At 36.3% G+C, this 21,252-nt stretch overlaps 1 protein-coding gene and 1 long non-coding RNA gene across 14 annotated transcripts in view; one reads left to right on the top strand and one right to left on the bottom strand.

Annotated features, from left to right (window-relative positions):
* The window catches only part of MCTP1 (multiple C2 domains, transmembrane 1), a 448,818-nt gene extending 436,021 nt beyond the window's left edge, over positions 1-12,797 (top strand). For all 12 annotated transcript variants that reach the window (XM_014543980.1, XM_014543975.1, XM_014543979.1 and 9 more), the window contains 4 exons: positions 841-950; positions 4,957-5,066; positions 9,765-9,862; positions 10,812-12,797. In XM_014543980.1, the coding sequence (XP_014399466.1) occupies positions 841-950; positions 4,957-5,066; positions 9,765-9,862; positions 10,812-10,883 (390 nt within the window). In that variant the 3' untranslated portion in view covers positions 10,884-12,797. The remainder of the gene's footprint in view (positions 1-840; positions 951-4,956; positions 5,067-9,764; positions 9,863-10,811) is intronic.
* LOC102256912 lies at positions 1,359-20,492 on the bottom strand. 2 transcript variants are annotated; one of them, XR_001363154.1, is made up of 9 exons: positions 20,435-20,492; positions 16,303-16,415; positions 15,260-15,797; positions 15,022-15,128; positions 10,078-10,136; positions 9,099-9,361; positions 5,236-5,476; positions 4,510-4,575; positions 2,471-2,649 (listed from the first exon to the last, which is right to left on the bottom strand). It is a non-coding gene; the product is annotated as an uncharacterized LOC102256912 (long non-coding RNA). The 2 variants fall into 2 exon arrangements; XR_001363153.1 differs by lacking the exons at positions 2,471-2,649; positions 5,236-5,476 and adding an exon at positions 1,359-1,392.
* Between the last annotated feature and the right edge of the window lie 760 nt (positions 20,493-21,252).

Genomic DNA, 21,252 nt, shown 5'->3' with positions numbered 1-21,252 from the left:
AAACCTCAGAGGGAAGGCAGGGGAGGGTGCGGGGAAGGGGGAGAGATCAACTAAAGGACTTGTATGCATGCATATAAGCCTAACCAATGGACACAGACACTGAGGGGGTGGGTGAGGGCATGAGTGTGTGTGGGGGGATATATTTATTATTTCAAAGAAGGGGAGGGAGAGAGAGAGAGAATCATCAATGATGAGAGAGAATTATTGGTTGGCTGCCTCCTGGACTTCCCACAGTGGGGATCGAGCCTGCACCTGGGTATGTGCCCTGACTGGGAATCAACCATGACCTCCTGGTTCAAAGGTCGAAGCTCATCCACTAAGCCACACTGACTGGGCAACCTTTCATTTTTGTTTTGCAGTTTTCATTCCTGACAGGTCCTCTAATTTGTACCCAGCAGTCTCTGCTGATGAAATATCTGAAGCTAAAACCAAACTCAGGTGTGTGGGTGGTGGGGTCAAAACACAAGGTCTACTAAGTAGTGAGTCATGGCAGGTCCAGGGTCAGCACAGATCCTGGTTGTGGTCATTCTGAGACATGACCTATCTCTTAAACCTTTATACTTTCTTTCCCCCTGGCTGACATTTTTCTGTTCATCAGGGCACCAGCAAGAGAGTCTGAGTGCCCTGCTTTGCAGCTACCTTTTATACTAGCACAGCTCCACAATAGTGGCTACTCTTCCTCCTTCCCCTCCCTTTATATCCTGGATTCTCAAGGGGTCCTTGTATGTAAGAAGACATAGAGTTTAAGTTTAAAAATGTTAAGACAGGGACAATGCAAAGAATTCAAGCACTGAAGAATACCATTACTCAGACAGAACCTCTCTTTTTATTATGTTTTAGGACAGTGAAAAGAAGGGGTTTATAAATAAAATCTATGCCATCCAGGAGGTATGCATCAGTGTCCAGAACATCCTAGATGAAGCGGCTTCCTTAGGCGAAAGGATAAAGAAGTAAGTAATGCTGACACGTGGGCCCGGCCTTCTGTGGAGACAGAGTGTCCATTTGTTTCTCAGGGTGAAATGCTAATTCGTTTTGGCAGGGGACACTCCTTCTGGATGATCTATTGCTCAGTTTCATCATTATTTACTTTGTTTCTGTCAGTCTTTGGTTTTATGAAAGTTCTGTCAATTTCCTTCCTGAAATTTAGAACATATTGGTTGGAAAGAAATTATACTTGTAGCTTTGGAGAAATAACACCATTCTAAATTTTAGCACATTTTCACAGTGAAAGGCTTTGTTCTTAAACAGAATATCAACTCATGATAAAAAAAAAAAAAAACTAAGCAAAATGAGGATTTGTGGTACATCTACACAATGGAATACTATGCTTCAGTAAAAAAGAAGGAATTCTTACCATTTGCAACAGCATGGATGGAACTGGAGAGCATTTTGCTAAGCAAAATAAGCCAGTCAGAGAAAGATAAATATCACATGATTTCACTCATTTGTAAACTATAATGAACAACATAAACTGATGAACAAAAACAGTTCCAGAGACAGAGAAGCATCGATCAAACCTCAGAGGGAAGGCAGGGGAGGGTGCGGGGAAGGGGGAGAGATCAACTAAAGGACTTGTATGCATGCATATAAGCCTAACCAATGGACACAGACACTGAGGGGGTGGGTGAGGGCATGAGTGTGTGTGGGGGGATATATTTATTATTTCAAAGAAGGGGAGGGAGAGAGAGAGAGAATCATCAATGATGAGAGAGAATTATTGGTTGGCTGCCTCCTGGACTTCCCACAGTGGGGATCGAGCCTGCACCTGGGTATGTGCCCTGACTGGGAATCAACCATGACCTCCTGGTTCAAAGGTCGAAGCTCATCCACTAAGCCACACTGACTGGGCAACCTTATCATTTTTGTTTGCAGTTTTCATTCCTGACAGGTCCTCTAATTTGTACCCAGCAGTCTCTGCTGATGAAATATCTGAAGCTAAAACCAAACTCAGGTGTGTGGGTGGTGGGGTCAAAACACAAGGTCTACTAAGTAGTGAGTCATGGCAGGTCCAGGGTCAGCACAGATCCTGGTTGTGGTCATTCTGAGACATGACCTATCTCTTAAACCTTTATACTTTCTTTCCCCCTGGCTGACATTTTTCTGTTCATCAGGGCACCAGCAAGAGAGTCTGAGTGCCCTGCTTTGCAGCTACCTTTTATACTAGCACAGCTCCACAATAGTGGCTACTCTTCCTCCTTCCCCTCCCTTTATATCCTGGATTCTCAAGGGGTCCTTGTATGTAAGAAGACATAGAGTTTAAGTTTAAAAATGTTAAGACAGGGACAATGCAAAGAATTCAAGCACTGAAGAATACCATTACTCAGACAGAACCTCTCTTTTTATTATGTTTTAGGACAGTGAAAAGAAGGGGTTTATAAATAAAATCTATGCCATCCAGGAGGTATGCATCAGTGTCCAGAACATCCTAGATGAAGCGGCTTCCTTAGGCGAAAGGATAAAGAAGTAAGTGATGCTGACACGTGGGCCCGGCCTTCTGTGGAGACAGAGTGTCCATTTGTTTCTCAGGGTGAAATGCTAATTCGTTTTGGCAGGGGACACTCCTTCTGGATGATCTATTGCTCAGTTTCATCATTATTTACTTTGTTTCTGTCAGTCTTTGGTTTTATGAAAGTTCTGTCAATTTCCTTCCTGAAATTTAGAACATATTGGTTGGAAAGAAATTATACTTGTAGCTTTGGAGAAATAACACCATTCTAAATTTTAGCACATTTTCACAGTGAAAGGCTTTGTTCTTAAACAGAATATCAACTCATGATAAAAAAAAAAAAAAACTAAGCAAAATGAGGATTTTGGGTAAGGAAGACACACATTTTATTGTTGGCTGAGGTATATTTTCAAATTAATCTAAAATTTTTTGAAAGTGATATTATATATAGCACCCTACCAAAATATACTTTTAAATTTGTGTATTTATATAGCTAATATATTATACATGAAATAAACTAATGCTCAGCCATTAGAAATTTTTTAATTCTGTGGATTTTTTAAAATCACCTTTATTTTTTTGAATAAGAAAATATCTAATGTAAAGTTAAGAAACATTCTTAATTTTATATTACTTGTGTTTTACTTGAAATACTTTTTTACTAATCTACTTTTTAAAACAACTGTTTAATTATAAAAACAATAGGTGATTTACAATTGATTATCAGTAAAAATATACTAAGGCCTCATACTACTACTGAACTATATAAAAATTGGCCCACTCAAGAAGGGGTGCTGTATATCCAGTTAAGCCTACATTTTCCTAGTTTCCATATATCCTCTCATTGTTTACTGCTCATAACCCAAAGTGTTCAGATTTGACTCTTTGGGCCTAAGTTGAAGAGGAGTAAGTTATTTAAACTAAAGTTTTGAGTTATTCATTTAGTGCCTTTGAGTCATTCATTTAGTGCCTTTGATGTTTCAAGGGATAATGAGTCTTATTTCATGTATTTTTTTGTTTAATACATTTCCACACATGCATAGATGCTGAGTTTCCACATTCTCATGTCACATTAGACAGAACAGCCTCCCTCTCACTCCCAAATGTGCCTCGAAGAGCGATCAGTCTTAGACTTCTGAAAATTGATTCCGTCTTTCTTTCTTTCTTTTCCCTTCTTCCTCTCAATGTTTTTTTTTCTCCATCTCTAAGAACGTTCCCCTGTTCTCCACACACTATCCATGAAGCACAGGGTGAAGTCCTAAATGGGGGCTTTCCCTACTGAGTGAGTGTTGTCCTTTCTGAGCTACACTGGGTGTTAATACCTGATGACAGCATCTCATTGATACCAGAAAACCCTGGGTCAGCTCTCAGGCCAGGCTAGTGAATGCCTGAGGGAAAATGATTCTTTATCTCTCTGGATGCTAAGAGACCTCAGAACAGGTGCTGGCTGGAAAACATGAGGGCCAGTTGAAGCATAGGACCAGATCTTGGCTGTGGACCAGCCTTGTGGTACACGGGGTTTTATAGAACTTCCATAGGTACAGTAGTGATACAGGTATAAGTATAGGCTGAGGTGCAGCCATCTTCTCTGCACAATCTTTTGAATATTAAAAAGAGAAATTCCCCTATAGTCACATGGAATATAATGCATCTATTCAGAAAGCAGCTTCAGAAGCAATCTTTAAGTACAAAGTGAAGTCTCTATAATTGCATTTTGTTATTCATTCCACAACTTTCTTGAATGGGGATCATATTCTAGATTTAGATTCCATAATGCATTGTGGGAAAAGGACAATCTTGTTTCCCCTGACATTAGCTACACTGGTAAGGATTCTTACTCTTCCAAGAGGAGAAAAAAAGAACACAGGGAGCCCTTCAGTGAAGCTGCCCAGAAGACGGGTTTTCTGAGGGAAGAGCCAGTGCCCTTGCATAAGGAACAGTGTGATGGATGGCTCTGAGCTGAGCCCCAGGAGAGCAGGCAGACCCTCAGCCTTCTGTTCTCTCTACAAGCAGCAGAAGCAAGGGAAGCACAGGTGTAAGGGAGGGAAGACATGATTCTTTACCTGGCAAGTTACAAGTTGCTCACTCTAGCCATGGGAGGAAAATGACAAAGTCCAAAAAGCCAGACCCTAAAAGTAATTGAAAACAAGACAATCAGATTGATGCAACTTTGGTTCTTTTACTAAAAAAAAATTTTTTTTTATATTAAACATTTGACTTCAGGATACAATAAGCAAGCTATATGCTACAAAACTAAGGAATAACTCCTAAGTTATGCTGAGACACAGTACTGGAAGAAAATCTCTTAATAATCATCCTTTATGAGATCAAAAACTGCCCAGGACAAACCCCACTCCAAGTGAATATAACCCACATTACCAGGAAATTAAAACAAAAACACTAACATTTATCCACATCATGTACAATTTCTTATTCCTTTAAATATCTTTTGAGGCCTAATCCCTTCCTAATAAGAAATGCTAGATTGCTAATGTTAACCTTTCATTCAGTACTTTCAACTGGACGGTCCCATTCCTAAGCTGGCTGGCCATCGTGGCCCTCTGTGTGTTCACAGTCGTGCTGTACTTCATTCCACTGAGATACATTGTCCTTGTCTGGGGTAAGTAAAGCCTTTTTTTTTTTTACTGTCTTAGCTGCTAAGAACAAACTATTTTTAAGGGATGAATTATACTGTCAGTAGTTCCGCATATTTATGGTCATGAAGCTACTCCATGATGAAAAGAGACAGGTCGGTTAAAAATCACAACAGTATAACGATTTAAGTCTACCTGCAAAATGCATTTTTCTTATCTGGCACCATAGGCTCCATCATACTATAAACAGGTTGCTGTGCAGATTCTTCATATATCAAAGAGTAGCTCGGTCTAGATATCACTCTGATTTATTTTCACCACTTATACGTAAACAGAGGCATTTCGAGCCATATGGTGCGTTCAGGACAATATGCTTTTGTGCTATGGTGCTCTGTCTTGTGGAAGTGTCTGTAAATATGGTACTATATATGGTCACCTGTAGGATACAGAAAAGGGTCCCTGTCATTGACAGGCTGCTTAGGAACAAGAAACCTGCTTTATGTGTACTAAATAAGAATGCTTCTGCAAAAACCCCCTTTAAAAATAGTTTCGGGTCCTAATTTTTAATGCAGTTATGCCGCATGCCAACAGTTCTCATGTACCAGGTTTCAGCATTCTTGATAGTTTTGAGGTTCCTCCCCCCGACCCCATATCTGACAAAACTCTTGGTTTGGAAAATTCAATTCTTAATCTCCAAGATTGACTAACATATAAAACTATGACATTAATTATATACATACATACATATATATACATATACATATGCACACACACAAGACTGGGTAGAAGTAGAATTCTCTACTTGCCCCTGGTCTCCACACACCTAAGCTTGCTAAACCTATACAAAATGCAAAGAACTGAAATGGGCCTTAACTCCAGACAACATGTGCTCATACAACAAAAAGACCAAAGAGAATGTTTTGTTCTTTTCTTTTTAAGGCTTTAATGCACTATACTGGAATAAAGGGAGAAGGGGTCAGATGTCTCTAAGCCCTCCAGTTTTAGGATTCCTTTCTCCCTATTGTTTTTGGCCTCTTTTCCTATCATGAATACGCCCTCTTACCACTTACCATAACCTTACCTCCGTATCTTGGGTAGGGAGTAGGGTAGTGGGAATAGTGACTATTTGTTCTTTTCTTAATTTCTATAGTTTAAAGAAACAGTTGCACCTAATACAGTACTTCCACTATGCTAGGGAAGAGGCTTTTCCCACCATGTTCTTTTTCCCTAGTGCCGTGGTCGGCAAACCACGGCTGGCTCTCTTCCACAAAATACCACGTGCGGGCACACACGTACAGTGCGATTGAAACTTCGTGGCCCATGCACAGAAGTCAGTATTTTGTGGAAGAGCCACACTCAAGGGGCCAAAGAGCCGCATGTGGCTCGCGAGCTGCCGTTTGCTGAGCCGCAGTTTGGTGACCACTGCCCTAGTGTATGCTCCAGCCCTCATCTTGCATTCCTTTCTCTGATATTTAAAACAGATGCTCTTATCGTGAAGGAATTAGAGTAGAGCATTTGGCAGTTTATTACCTCTAACCAACTGAGAGCCACTCCTGCCATCTAGGTTGTGATAGGTGGTGAACCTCTGGTTTCGTTTGCCCAGGTTCTTGGAACCTGGAGACCATGGCAGACATCTGGCTCTGTAACTTGGGAGCCACTGGCTGTCTTAAATGTAATTTTTAGAGAATGTGTTTGGGCCTCTTGTTTCATTCACTGAAATAAAACAACAGTATTCCCTTTAGTGGTAGGTGATTGCTGAAGTACTAACCAGAAGTTTCAGAGGGGCCTCACATGGGGACACAGGAAGAGAAGAAAATCCTTCTGCTGCATACCCTAAAGAAGAGCCACAATGCTCTAGCTTATGGCCCAGGTCTCAGCAGACCACTGCTTTCATATCAAGTTGCTTATGTATTTCTACATGCATGTTTGGTAATTTAAGTGCAACACAAATTTAAAAACAGACTTGTTGTATTGAAATTCTACATTATCACACAGAATATGTAGGATAGATACTTCTAAGTTTTATACATTATTTTGACATTTCACCTGCATTGACCCTTTATCCACACTGACTCTTCAGGTAGTACAGAGGATTAACTATTGAGTAATTTAGCATGGGTAGATTCTTGGCTGTTGTGATCCAAGTTAGTCAATCATGGCAGCATCTTTTGCAAGAATTTAATGTACACTTCTTGTAATTTAAAAGAAAAACTGGTTTCTAAAAATCCCAATGCCAGAGATAGAAACATTTTTTTCTTGTGATGGAAACTTTTAAAATGTACATTTAACAACTTTCAAAAATGCAATTACAGTATTATTAACAATAGTCACCATGCTATTCATCAAATCCCCATGACTTATTTATAACTGGAATTTTGTACCTTATGACCCCTTTAGCCCATCATCCAATTCCCTCTTCTAGTAACCACCAATCTGTTCTCTGAATCTATGAGCTCATTTTTGTTTTAGATTCCATGTGTGAAATCATACAGTATTTGTTTTTCTCTGACTTATTTCACTTAATGTAATGCCCTCAAGGTCCATCCATATAGTTGGAAATGGCAAGATTTAGTTCTATTTTAATGGCAGAATAACATTCCGTTATATATCACATTTTCCTTATCCATTCATCCATTGATTGACACTGGTTGTTTCCATTATTTTGGCTATTGCAAATAAGGCTAAATGAACATGCAGTGCATATATATTTTTGAGTTAGTGTTTATTTTATTCAATTAAATACTCAGAAGTGGAATTGCTTGTTGATACTGTAGTTCTATTTTTAATTTTTTGAGGAACCTTCATACTGTTTTCTGTAGTGGTTGCACCAATTTAAAATCCCACCAAGAGTGTACAATGATTCCCTTTTCTCCACACCCTTGCCAACACTTACTTTTTTTTTTTAACAGGTGTGTCATTTTGGTTTTGATTTGTATTTCCCTGATCAGATTCCTGTTGCCCATCTGTATGTCTTCTTTGGAAAAATTTCTATTCAGGTCCTAGCTCAAAGAAGATATACAAATGGCTCAGTTGGTTGGAGAGTCATCCCATATACCGAAAATTGTGGGTGTTCTCCCGGTCCAGGCACATACCAAAAGCAACCCATCAATGTTTCTCTCTGTCTCTCTCTCAAAATCAATAAAAACATCCTTCAGTGAAGATTAAAAACACACACAAAAAACACCACAATGAGATATCACCTTACACCAGTAATAATGGCTATTATCAACAGGACAAGAAATAACAAATGCTGGTGTGGGTGTGGAGAAAATGGAACTCTTGTACACTATTGGTGAGACTGTAAATTGGTATAGGCACTACAGAAAACAATATGGAGGTTCTCCAAAAAATTAAATTACAGCTACCATATAATCCAGCTATTCCACTTCTGGGTATTTATCTAAAGAAATCCAAAACACTAATTTGAATATACATATACATATACATATACATACATATATATATATATTTTCTCCCTCTGTTCATTTTAGCATTATTTATAATAGTCAAGACATGAAAGCAACCTAGGGGTCCATCAGTAGTCAAATTATTGGTACATATCTATATAATGGAATAGTAATCAGCCATAAACAGGAATGTAATCTTGCCGTTTGAGTCAACATGAATGGACCTAGGGAGTATTATGCTATACATATTTCCTATATATAGTAACACTGCTGTATTATATAAAGGAAAGTTGTTAAGAGAACAGATCCTAAGAGTTCTCATAGCAAGAAATATTTTTCCTTTCTTTGCTTTGTAGCCCTATGATAGATGTTAAGTAAGCCTACTGTGATAATCATTTCATATGCTATACACCTTAACCCTATATAGTCAAGTATGTCAATTACTTCTCAATAAAATTGGAAGGAAAATAAAGCTAGGTAGTTTGGGGGCTTCTCTCTCACGTCTAAGTCTTTAAAAAGTGGAGATGCCTGATATGGGGTTCAGATCCTATGCTCCTCAGGGAGAGACTCTGGATTGGAGTTCCCTCCAGACTGTAGGTGCTGCACCGGGGGGTGGGGTTTATTGTGACATTGTGCCGCAGACACTCCTACCTGTTTCCATGTGGGCCTTTTCTTGTTCATCCAATGTGTAGTATTCACTCAGCCAGTTTTCAGAGAAAGTTTTTCCATAAGCAACTGTAGATCTGGTGTGTTCATGGGAGTTCGGGATCCTTTTATACCACCACCTTCAAAGCTGGTGATAAATCCTTTCTCATTTAGTGTAACTTTGAAATAAAATCAAGGTCTTTTACACATTTAGCCTGCATAACAGTGACACCTCCTCCCCCCCCTCGCCCCCCACTCACACACTTTATCTTTTGAAAAAGAGAAAATCAATAAATGAGACTTCTTGCCTTAAAAACAATCCCAACCAAAAATGCAGGAAGACAATTTCATAGATGGGACACTAAAGCAAAGCTGCTACGTACAGTAACACTGAGGGGAGAAGCAAAGAAGGTCATTGACTATTCTTGCCAGGTGGCTTTTGTTTCCCAAATGCAAAGGAAGCCACTAAAATACAAAGAGAAAAACAGCATCCATTGGGTTGGGAAGGAGAGAGGAAGGGTACAGGGAAGGAAGAAAGCCAGTAGGATTTATTGGTTCATTCAAGGTTAAATGGCAGCTTAATCTAGATCTTCGAATCACTTTAATACATTTGCCAGAAATGTGTTTTCTACAACAAACTTTGGAGATTTCAATCATCTATCACTTTTTCAGGCATCAATAAATTTACAAAAAAGCTTCGGTGTCCCTATGCAATTGACAACAATGAACTGCTTGACTTCCTTTCTAGAGTACCTTCAGATGTACAAGTGGTATGTAGATTTCATTATTACTACTATTTTAATGTCGGGTAGCATTAGTTTTTACTTTTATATTCTTTTAATTTCAAAGGTTTCAAAGAGACAGGTAAAGTTAATAAAGCCTATAGCTGATCGTGCTGTTGAGAAATTTAGCCTACTTGGGGTGCTAACCTAGCAGAACTCATAGAGAAGAATGGGGAATGAGAGGGGTTGCATCAAGAACCTACCAGAGCTGTCAGGGACTAGGAAGGTTCAGCTGGAGACTGTGAAGGGAAGTCCCCATGACCTGAAGGGAGGAAACAGGAATATTAGATGATGACAGCAAAGTGTGCCAGTGGACATTTGGAGAAAAACACCTCTGTGCACAATCGCACAAATTGAATGAATTTTAAAGATGCATATTTGAAGTCAGTGAGTGGGGGAGAAGGCTTTTTGAAGACTGGAGCATATCTCAATTCTTTAAAATCCTTTCAGGTTAATCAATACCCACTACAGGTTAATCAATACCCATTAATCAACTATTTTCAAAGTAACATGAGAAATGTTTTTAACAAAGTCTTGAAACTGGGTTACAGTGATACCTTTTTCCTTTGTTCCAGTTGAGTTTTTTATTTAGTATCAGACATGAGAGTGAGCTGGATATTAAACCTATATTAAACAGTAATCTGTAAAGAACCATTATCCATCCCTTCAGAATAGATGAGATGGTTTTGCTTTTACTGTTATGTCTTATGGACAGTGAAAACCCAAGTTTGTTACCAGAGGTCACACCGGGGCTCTCATGCAGCTCCTGGCAGGACTTCCCTCAGACTCCTGCTGTATCACTCTATTGTTTTCTGTATCCCAGCTGCAGCTCTCATACAGCTTCCAGAGTGAGCACTTTTTTCCTCCAAGCAGTCTTTCCTTCCTTTGCCAGAAAGTGGCCACCTGACCAGTCTTTCTCTGAACTCTGTTTAAACAGGTGCAATACCAAGAATTGAAACCAGATCCCTCTCACAGCCCATGTAAAAGGAAGAAAAACAATCTTGGCTAGCTAGCTCCCAGCACTGAGAAGACCAGCATCTGCTCGGGAAGATAAAAAAGCCTTCCAGCCTCAGCAGCATTTCCTTTCTTTCTGCTTTTTATTTATTTTACCTCTTAAAAAATGATCGTGAGAATTTGTAAATAGTGTATAAGGGCATATGTCTTTGAAAATATACTTCCATTGTACAGAATCAATTTGATTAAAAGTTTACTTACTGCTGTATGAAAGCCTTGTTAGTGGTGGCTAATAATATAGCACACTGGAACAACAAATGTAAGAATGGTAACACTGGGAGACACACACTTCTCTAATTACGAGTGGAAGAACCAGATTAGATTATATGCTTTGTTTTGCCTGATGAAATCTATATACATGTTAAAGTTTTTTTCATGTGACTATTTTTTATCTGAAAAGTACAGTACAGTTTTCTATGTTTTACACTTTTTGAAAGGGAGGAGGGAGTCCCAAGACGTGAATAATGGAACAGATGCATTTCAATTTCACATAAATTCTGATTTCAGATCCTGACATTTATTCCTGAGCAAAGTATTTAGATATGACTAGGCTGACTTTAAGCTAATGAGTGAAGGTATATTCACCCCTCAAAAGAATCTTATACTCTGAAATCCTACAAAGAAAACTTTCCTTCTATCATTCCATCTAAAACCTTAAAATCTCTACAGGATTACACATAAATACTGCCAGGTTTATAAATGAATGCCTATCTGAATTTTTATACCTATCACTACTTTAATTTCTATCAAGTTAGAAAATTAGCAAAATTTCAGTAAACATACTAGCAAACTAAATTCATATTGCTTTTGGTGTCAGATTATACCCCTGTATATCTAAAAATATTTAATACTCACATGTTCTCACAGAAAAAAAGTTATGTGCTTTCTCATTAGATTACTGAAATCTTTAATGCATACTATGATTTTTGTTATTAGTGTGAATTGTAATGTAGAGGAGAATGCAGTGTGCTAAGTGATATGCCAATGTTTCATTACATTCATTTATAGAAAAAATAATCATTCTTGAAAATATAAATGCATGAAAACCTATTTTGTAAAAAAAACTGTATGGGGAGGGGGAGTTTGCCTTTAAAAAGATTTCATTACTTACTATAGAATCTATATTTAAAAATTGCATTCCCAAGACTCTTGTGGTAGTTTTTCTATTTAACTTCAAGTGAGTGTACCTCTGGAAAGAGAAATAATTTGGTGAGTATGTCTTACTCCCCCCTGACTTGGTAGGGGATTAAGCTTGCCTAAAATTGCTACAGAATGTTTTGCACTACTTTATTAATAATAGACTGAGATAGGGTGAAGATGGGGGTTGTGTTGGAAAACTGTAGAAAAGGCCGAAGCAAGAAACATCTCTCTCTCTCTAAATTCTTTAACAATAAATTTAATCTCATCAGAGCTGATTTTTTAAAGTATTTTTATTTTAAAGCTATGTTGTTAAATACTATTTCTTATGATAGAACTATTTTGATCTGTTTATACACTATGGTTGAAAGATTGTCAATTAAATCCCTTTCTATAGAAAGGCTTTGACCTCAATAAGCTCCATTTAGTGCATCATGTTTGTAACGACATGCTTATATTCGCACACCATCACTATATGTTGCTAAGACAATACTCCATGAAGTTGATGTTACTACAGAAAGTTTGTTGATAGGATAATTTGTTTGAAATTACCTTTGATTATATCTTGTGTGAGGTTTACATTTCATGCTGACAGTGTCTGCTCAAATGTCTACAAGCCTGATATTCTATGACCCCAGATGTACCTAGTGGATAGTAACCATTAATGGATGACTAAATTTTGTTTCATTCTATGAAATTTCAGATGTTTAGTTCAATGGTAATGTTGACTATACATTCACTGCATTAAATAAAAAATCTTTTCTAAGTAAAATCAGTACTCCTTTTTTTTTTTGGTGGCTGAGGGCGGATTGTGTGCATATTCTTCTAAGTGACACTTAGAGAAACTCATGTTTGGTTTGGACATATAAGGCTTTCACTGAATCCTAGACTTTTTACAAAATTCAATACCTTCTGAGGGGTGAGCATCCAAGGAAGCTGACAGAGGAGTAAGAACTCTCTGGAGGCATGAAAGTGATATTCATAGGAATCTTCGTTGCTTTTAGAAACTACTACATTTGCAGGCTAAAAACAAGAGACTATGTCTAGTAAAATTTTAACTCTTTCCCCTATGTGAGGGGTTTACAGAACTGTTTAACTTTAGTTTTGAGAGATTTGCCATGTAAATATTTCAAGATGTCTGACACCTATTTAGATTGCTAAATATAGAAATCATGTGAACTACTAAATATGTTCCTCAGTATTTTTTAGTGAGTCAACTCATTGAAGGCCATTCATATCCCAACTATGATACTTCATAAGAAATGCATATTTTAACTTTTTTTCATCTATAAAAAGAACTCAGTACTTCTAATTCATTTTGGTACTGTTCCACAGACTCAAATTGATAGATTCTGTAGGGATTCCAAAATACTTTTGAATCATTCTATGCACAAGGAAAATCTGAATAGGCAGATTCTTTAGATGATTTTGCTCTGTGGCATATTTATTGAGTACCTACTATATGACTTGCCCTGTCATAGGCAATGATCACCCCAATGACGGTGTATTAAAATCAAGTCTGGAGCTAAAGTATAGTGAGAGCAAAATTTAACTGACATATTTCTGAAAGTATCTTTTATAGAGTTTTATTCTGTATTTAAAAGTGAAGAAAACTTCGGTGGTAAGCTCTCTTACTCAGGGACCATAGGAACTTTTCCCCCCCATTTTTATCTCAATATCCAAATGTCCCTAATACTGAATGTAGTCTAGTCTACTCTTGTATTAACAAGTCTTACTCCGAAGCTTTTAGTTTCTACATTTGTTAAATGTAACTGAATATTTATCTTTGACTTTTGTACTCACTTAGCTTAAAAACAAACCCCCCCAAAAATATAAGGCAGCTAATGCTCTAGAAATACAAATAAAGACAGCCACCTTTACACTTTTTGCAAAAGCCTCAGATTATTATTAATACTTATTTAAATTCTGGGACTTATATATTAAGTGTGAGTGTGAGTATGTGTGGACAGATGCCTATTCATTTGGTTAGAATATCTAGATTCAGCCTTTTCTAACTGCTCAGACAAGTATGAATTAAAACCACAAGAAAATAACATAATGAATACTTACAATAGTGTCATTCCTTTAAATTATAATTCTCTTTCCTAGGATGACTGGTATAACTCACTGAAGACAACAACAACCCACAAACATTTTTTTTTTTTTAGTGAAAATGTAACCTCTTATACCTCAAGCTTTTTACATTTGTACAGTGGCGGTAACATCATAAGATTTATTCTAGCTGAATCTCTGAGATTTAAGAAATATCAAGGAAAATCTCTCATTATGTAAGAACATTATGGAAATAAAAATGTCACATGCTATTGAAACTAACAACACTATGAAAAGTTTGCTGAAAACATAATTTTTACATTTGTGCTTTTACCAAAGGATTTGGATTAACCCCCCCCCCCCCATCCCAAAAGTGAAACAACCAAATATATAATTGGTCTCAAGTAAGTTTCAACTTATTGGTATCTTCTGTCCTTCACATTCAAAACTGACAATATAAAACTGTTTTATGCACAAGCAATGTTTTTGTAGACAGGTTTATTTATATTATGGTTGTGTCTCCAAATGTCACTGAAAAATTATATGACTCCATTTTTAAAAAGGAAACCAACTAGCACAGCTGCTCTGCTCTGGTCAATTACCAGTGTTACTCTAAACCAGGGGTGGGGAACCCTTTTTCTGCCAAGGGTCATTTGGATATTTATAACATCATTTGAGGGACATACAAAATTATCAACTTAAAAATTAGCCTGCTATATTTGGTCAAACATTTAATTAACTCACCCCTAATACCTTGGCAGGGCCAGACCAAATGATTTTGAGGGCCTCAGACGGCCTGTGGGTCGGATGTTCCCCACCCCTGCAAGTTGAAACCTTTTTTTTTAATCAAGCTGAACAAATAGTTATGAAAGTACCTGTGCCAAAGTATTTTCAGTTGTAGCAAAAATAAAATAATTCTCCCAAAGAGAAAAGGAATGACCAACCTGAAAGTCAATGAGCAAACCTTCAAACCACCTCTTATTTTCTCAGGAGGAATGCATCTGATGAAATACCAAGATCTGGTTGAGTATGGCTGCTGCTGCTGCTGCTTCTAAGGCAAGGTGATAATATAAGCTCATTCCACTTTCTAGTCAAAGACAAGCTTCAGAATGCCAAGAGTCAACTTGAGGCATGCTATCTTACCAGAGTTCAAAATGGTAACAAGTTTAGAGGAAATGCTACCTGTATAGCGAAAGGTGCACACCTGGCCCCAACCACTCTTAATTGTCTCTTGATTACTGGAGACATACCTGCAATAACAGTGAAGAGAAATTATAGTTACAGCTGGACCACAGAAAAAAAAGGTATGTTACTTGTTCTAAGTTCAGAGATCTTCTTTTAATAAAGCTACTCAAAGAAGTGGAAAACTTTAAACTCTACATCATCTCCACAAAATATTCTTCCTTTTATATAGTAGTGAGTATGACAATTACAAGTCAAAATTGTGTCTAACATGTAATACTGGAACCATGTAAAACAATTTATTGGTGTCAAATTTGATAAAGATTGAAATATCTATTTTCTACTATACAGCGAGGGATGTTTGTGATTTTTGTCTTTGTTTTATAATAAGGGAGGTAGATCACTCAAGTTCTGACCCAACCTTACATAATGGCATATCTACCACTTACCTTTGTCCTGGAACTCTTAGACTTCAGATTCGATTAACACAGAGAACTAGCAAACCATAGCAGAGTTTTTGAAGCAGATGGGAACGCACCTGGAAAATCCCACATACTATGAATGCTTGGAGTAGTTTTAAAACAGACCAAAGTGGTGTTCTACTTTATTTGAAGTTGCTGAACAGGACTTTATAAATTTCCTTGTAGGATGAAAAAATGCATTTTCAGGTATAACAGAGAAAAACTTTTTTTTTTTGGGGGGGGGGGGGAGGAGGGATATTATCACAAAACATTCAGCACTTGATAACCAAGAGTCAGGGAACTGACTCTTGTGGGGTAGGATGCCAGGTACACACCATCCATTCTTGTGGCACTCTGACGCTAACACAAAGAACACACACCAAGTTACTTGATTTCCCACGATCTCTTGATCTCTTATGACTATGATACATTCCTGGGAAGCAGGTGAAAAATCTCCCCCTCAAAAACACCTTGATGTGATATTCTCTCCAGCATTCTGTAATTATGATGTAGGCACCCAATGCATTTATAGAAAACAACTGTTAAAACAGTATATTTTCATTGTACTACTTAGAACAGTACCTTAAAAGAAGCCGTTTCCCTGGCCTTCAAAGAGGGGCAAAATAAGAATCTCTGGAGGACTGTAGCAAGATACTTTGACTCAGATTTCTCCGTAGATGGCTGGCTGCTTGTACCTGCACTGATGTTATAAATAAGAAGACCTATATTAACACGTTAAGTGCCCAGCCTGTGTTGTCTTCCAGACAGAAAGTATAGTGTCAGTCACCAGTGACTGACTGGGAGCTTAACGTGTTAAAAAGTGAATGTTTTGCAGATCTATGATGATACAAGAAAAAAATTCTCTATTTAATAATATAGTAGCGAACTCCTTTCAAAGTCATTTAAGGTACAACCTTTGATAAGTGTAGCCATCATTTAATCTTCCTGTCTCACTGCTTTTTGGTGTTGAGTCTGGGGGCGGGGGGTGGGGGAGAACAACCCACCAGAGGACAAGTAATTTTGAGGTTCCATGGATACTTCTAAAGTCAGAAAAGGTGATAGTGAAGACAAGTATGACTCCACAAGGCATCTGCATGAAGTTCAACCTTTAGCAACTTAAGAATCCCACTAAGGAGTCATGACTCACCCAACATCGTGAGGCAATACTTACAAGGGAATTACAATAAAGATTAAACAAGTATATGAGTGACAAGATAAGCCAGATTTACTCTCAAAGGAGGGGCATACAGTATAAGTGTGTTATTTGAGATTTGCATTTGGTGATATTATGTTTAATTAAATCCTACACTGAAGAAAAGTGGTATATTTTAAAATATACTTAATATTTTAAAAATACAGTAGATGCCAGTTTAAATATGACACCTTTAGAAAACTTCAGGACTGATCCTCTTACCTATATCAGGAGCATTACTTTCAAAAATAAATTGGCTATTGGAATTAAAAACAAATATAAGTTTCATTACAAAGAAATTTGGGGAAGTGAAAATGAAATATTCAAAATTATATCACAAACACAACCATTATTAGCAATGCATTTGCTTACAATCCTTTCCCCTGTGTGATTTTACTTAGAGAAAATTTTAATTACATTGAAATAGTTTCTCTTTTTAAAAAAATAACTAAAATGCCAAAACCGGTTTGGCTCAGTGGATAGAGCGTCGGCCTGCGGACTGAAGGGTCCCAGGTTCGATTCCGGTCAAGGGCATGTACCTGGGTTGCGGGCACATCCCCAGTGGGAGATGTGCAGGAGGCGGCTGATCGATGTTTCTCTCTCATCGATGTTTCTGGCTCTCTATCTCTCTTCCTTCCTCTCTGTAAAAAATCAATAAAATATATTAAAAAAAAAATAACTAAAATTAGTCAATAAAAATATCATTGAGTGGAACCAATTCAGCCACTTTTTTATAAGCCACTTTTTGTAAATGACTTTGAACCTCCCATTAAAACCATTTCCTCCAATAACATGACAGTATGAGCTTAAACGTATTTTGAAAAGAGTAAAAGAACTGAAATCATGAGAAAATAAAAATGAGAAATCTCGATTTGCCTAAACTTGAGAAGACTGAATATTACTAGTTAAAATATCCTATTTCTGATGATACCATTAAAACTGGTATTTTTCTTATTTTTTGTTTTCTATAGAAATTCACTTAAAAGACCCTACCACAAAAGAATTACCTTCAACCTTGATATATTAAACATTATTAACATTTTTTCAAAGACACAATTTATTCCTGAGATTAGGAGATTTGTCTATATGTCTTACATCTGATTTTATACCTTCCCTAACTTTTCAATCAATATATTAAACAGCATCTAAAAATGTTAACCCTTTTAATTCCTTTAAACCAGAATGATTCCTACCCACTTTCCCCTCATCCCTTTGCTCAGTTTTCATTACAATTTTTTTTAGTTTTCATAAAATGCTCTTTAAAATGTGTATTTTAATTCTACCAAATTTCAGTTATTGCTCTAATTTTGTCTCTAGGATGCAAAAGAGAAGCAATACAAAATTTAAAAAAATACATTTTCAGGATGAAGTCGGAACAAAAATCTATCATAAATCAAACAATTCTGGTCACTAGAAAAATTTATCAGTGTCATGACATAAACCATTGCTGACCTAACCTTTAAGTTGAGAAGTACTGGCAACAAACTAAGTTCTTTTTTATCTGTCACCACTTTAAGATTAATGATTTTATTCAACATGACTATTTCATTTGAAGATAGAAGAATGGAGAATCATTGGAAATTTTAGTTCATCTACTATTAAGATAAATGATAGCATAATCGGTGTAAATTCAAAGCTGGACTCCAGATTTTCAGTTCAGTACAATTTACCTGCTGGAAGTGCTAAGCACATTTTTAAAAAATGTCCATTCTTTGGTAGAACTAAATCATATGTTCCAAAGGAGTTAGCCATTCTCTATTAATGTGTAACACCCATTATGCATTAAAGTTCACTTGATCCAATTTAGATACTTTTGAAAGGAAGTAAATTAGATTTACCAAATCTGAATTAAACATTCTATAAAGCTTTGGGGGTCATAATAAAAAAAAATGGAGGAAATAGTTCAATTTTAATTGGAGACAGCTTGTGTTTAAATAAGGAACTTTTATTACTTTTTTGGTCTATGTTAAAGGCAATATTATATAAATAATATATACTTATTAGAAATATGTTTATATTAAGTTTAATATAAATATTATATACTTAGTTTTTATAAGTGATTACTAGTTACTCTAATTACACTGTTTGATCATAATTCAGCAGGTAGTTTAGAAAGCCAGAAGAGTTCACTATTTACTTGTTTTAAAAATGAAAATATATGTGTATATTTAACAGTACAAAGACAGCATTTTAAAAAATCAGTCAATTGTATCTAATACTAAGGGTTATATACTATATTTCAAGATTTTCATGTTTTTTAAAAATGATAGTATAAGTGCATCTATAACCAAAAGCACATAGCTAAGCTAATAAAAAAGACTTATAGTACTGAATTCAAATATAAAAATATTAGAAAATATTTATATATCAAATATGCAAAAAATGTAGTTTTATTTGTAATTTATAAGTACATCCAAAGAGATTATTAAAAAGCTTCTTTTTCAAATAATTTAATAGAATTTTCCCCCCTCTAAATATTCACATAAATTCACGTCTCAAGAAACAAAGATGTTTATGGGTCTTTGTTGCTTGGTGCTTTTATAAACTGGAAAACATGATTAAAAACGTTTTGGATGTTCTCAAATATTTACTTAAGAGGGAAAACTCTTTTCTAAACATCTAACAATCAATGATGTCAAAATATCTTACATTTGTTTCTTCTGAAAAAATATTCTGTTAGTATTTTTAGGATTTGTAGTATCTTGAAAGATGGATGCCTGGAACTAAATAAAACAGTACCACAACTTTTTCTAATTAATTAAGTAGTCTAAAAATATTTAATTCTTTATCAGAGCAAGCAACCACCAAAATATATCCTTCCAAAATTCATTTTAACATACAAGGTGAATTTTTTGATAGTTAACTATTGCATTTCTCCAGTTTTGACATCAGCAGCCATTAATTTCAAGGATGCCATCACTGACCTTTCTAACTCAATCCACATTTGTTATAAAAACAATTATCATTCTGAATTCTGCAAACTGCACGTCAAAAAGAGGTGTGACTGGTGTGGGAGCCACAGGATAAATGCCTGAGGGAAGGAGTGCCTCATGTCACTCAAAGATGACCCCTTCCTACTGATTAAGGAGCAACAGTGACAGGCTCTCATCAAGTTCATCACTTAACTGGAAAGGTGTGTAAAGTCATACGGATTGCACATTCCACCAATAATGGAGATATTCATTTCATTTAATTCTCTGTAACAGCATAAACAAAAACAACAAGCATTTCCTGGCATTTATATAAACTATACTAGCATTAATGCATTTGTGTTTACCTAGGAATGAGTACTAGTTCATTAAGAATGCAAAAGCATATCCTATGTTCTATTCACTCTAAAATAAAATTGCTAAAATCATACTGATCAAAGGATTAAACTCTTGAACCTTTGTAATATTCACATTTAAAAGCTAAAACAGAGCACCATTAATGTAAATTTTAGAAATGTGCAAAACTGGAATTAATTTATTCAATAGCCTATACAGAAGACAATAAAACTAACAATATTTAAGGCCAGTTTACCTTCCTGGACTGTACGCTTTCCTCCTTTCATGGTGGACAGCCCATCAAGCACACCACCTGGTAAGTAACAGGTGTTCAAGAAACGAAGAATTTAAGACAGTGGTTAATTTCACACTTGATTTATATGAGGATTAATGTTTTCCTAGACATCTTGGAGTTAATGATATGACAAAAAATGTATATACTTCAACCACTTTATTGTGCCTAGGGAATAAGAACTAACAAGCTAGAAAACTCTAATTTTATAGAGACCCTTCCTAAGGAGTTTCTGGGACCTATTTTAAATTTTTTATATTCCAAATATTTGTGGGGATTACGCATAATGAAAACTGAATTTCAACAGCTCAGAGATCTCTTTTTCAAACTGTATTGTAATAAGTGCTTTTATGGGCTCCTTAAAAAAAAATTCCATTGAACTATGATATGAATTCTGGCAGAGTACAGTGAAGAACAGCATTACCCAGCCTATCTTCAGCCACTAACTAAAAAGCCAGGATTCGAAGACTATGAACTTTAATTTATTTATTAAAATTTTGACTTCCTCCACCTCTAAGATAGATTTGAGGCAATTACGTTTTCTAAATTGTAAGAAATTATATTGGGAATGTTCTCATTGCAGGTTTAGTTAGGTTCATATACATTTATTGGTATTGCTAACTAGGCCACCGAGCATAGTAACTTATGTTGGGCCAAGTTGTGCTTCTGCAGAAGTGCAAAGCTGCAACACCTTCTTAAAGACAGAGACCTCAATGGCCTTAGAGTGTTTAATACTTCATGTCATCATGGCTTGTAGAAGTTGGCAATTAGGAATTCAAATA

The sequence above is a fragment of the Myotis brandtii genome, unplaced genomic scaffold (assembly GCF_000412655.1).
Source record: "Myotis brandtii unplaced genomic scaffold, ASM41265v1 scaffold344, whole genome shotgun sequence".
Taxonomy (NCBI): domain Eukaryota; kingdom Metazoa; phylum Chordata; class Mammalia; order Chiroptera; family Vespertilionidae; genus Myotis; species Myotis brandtii.
This window is presented reverse-complemented; position numbering and strand designations above follow the sequence as displayed.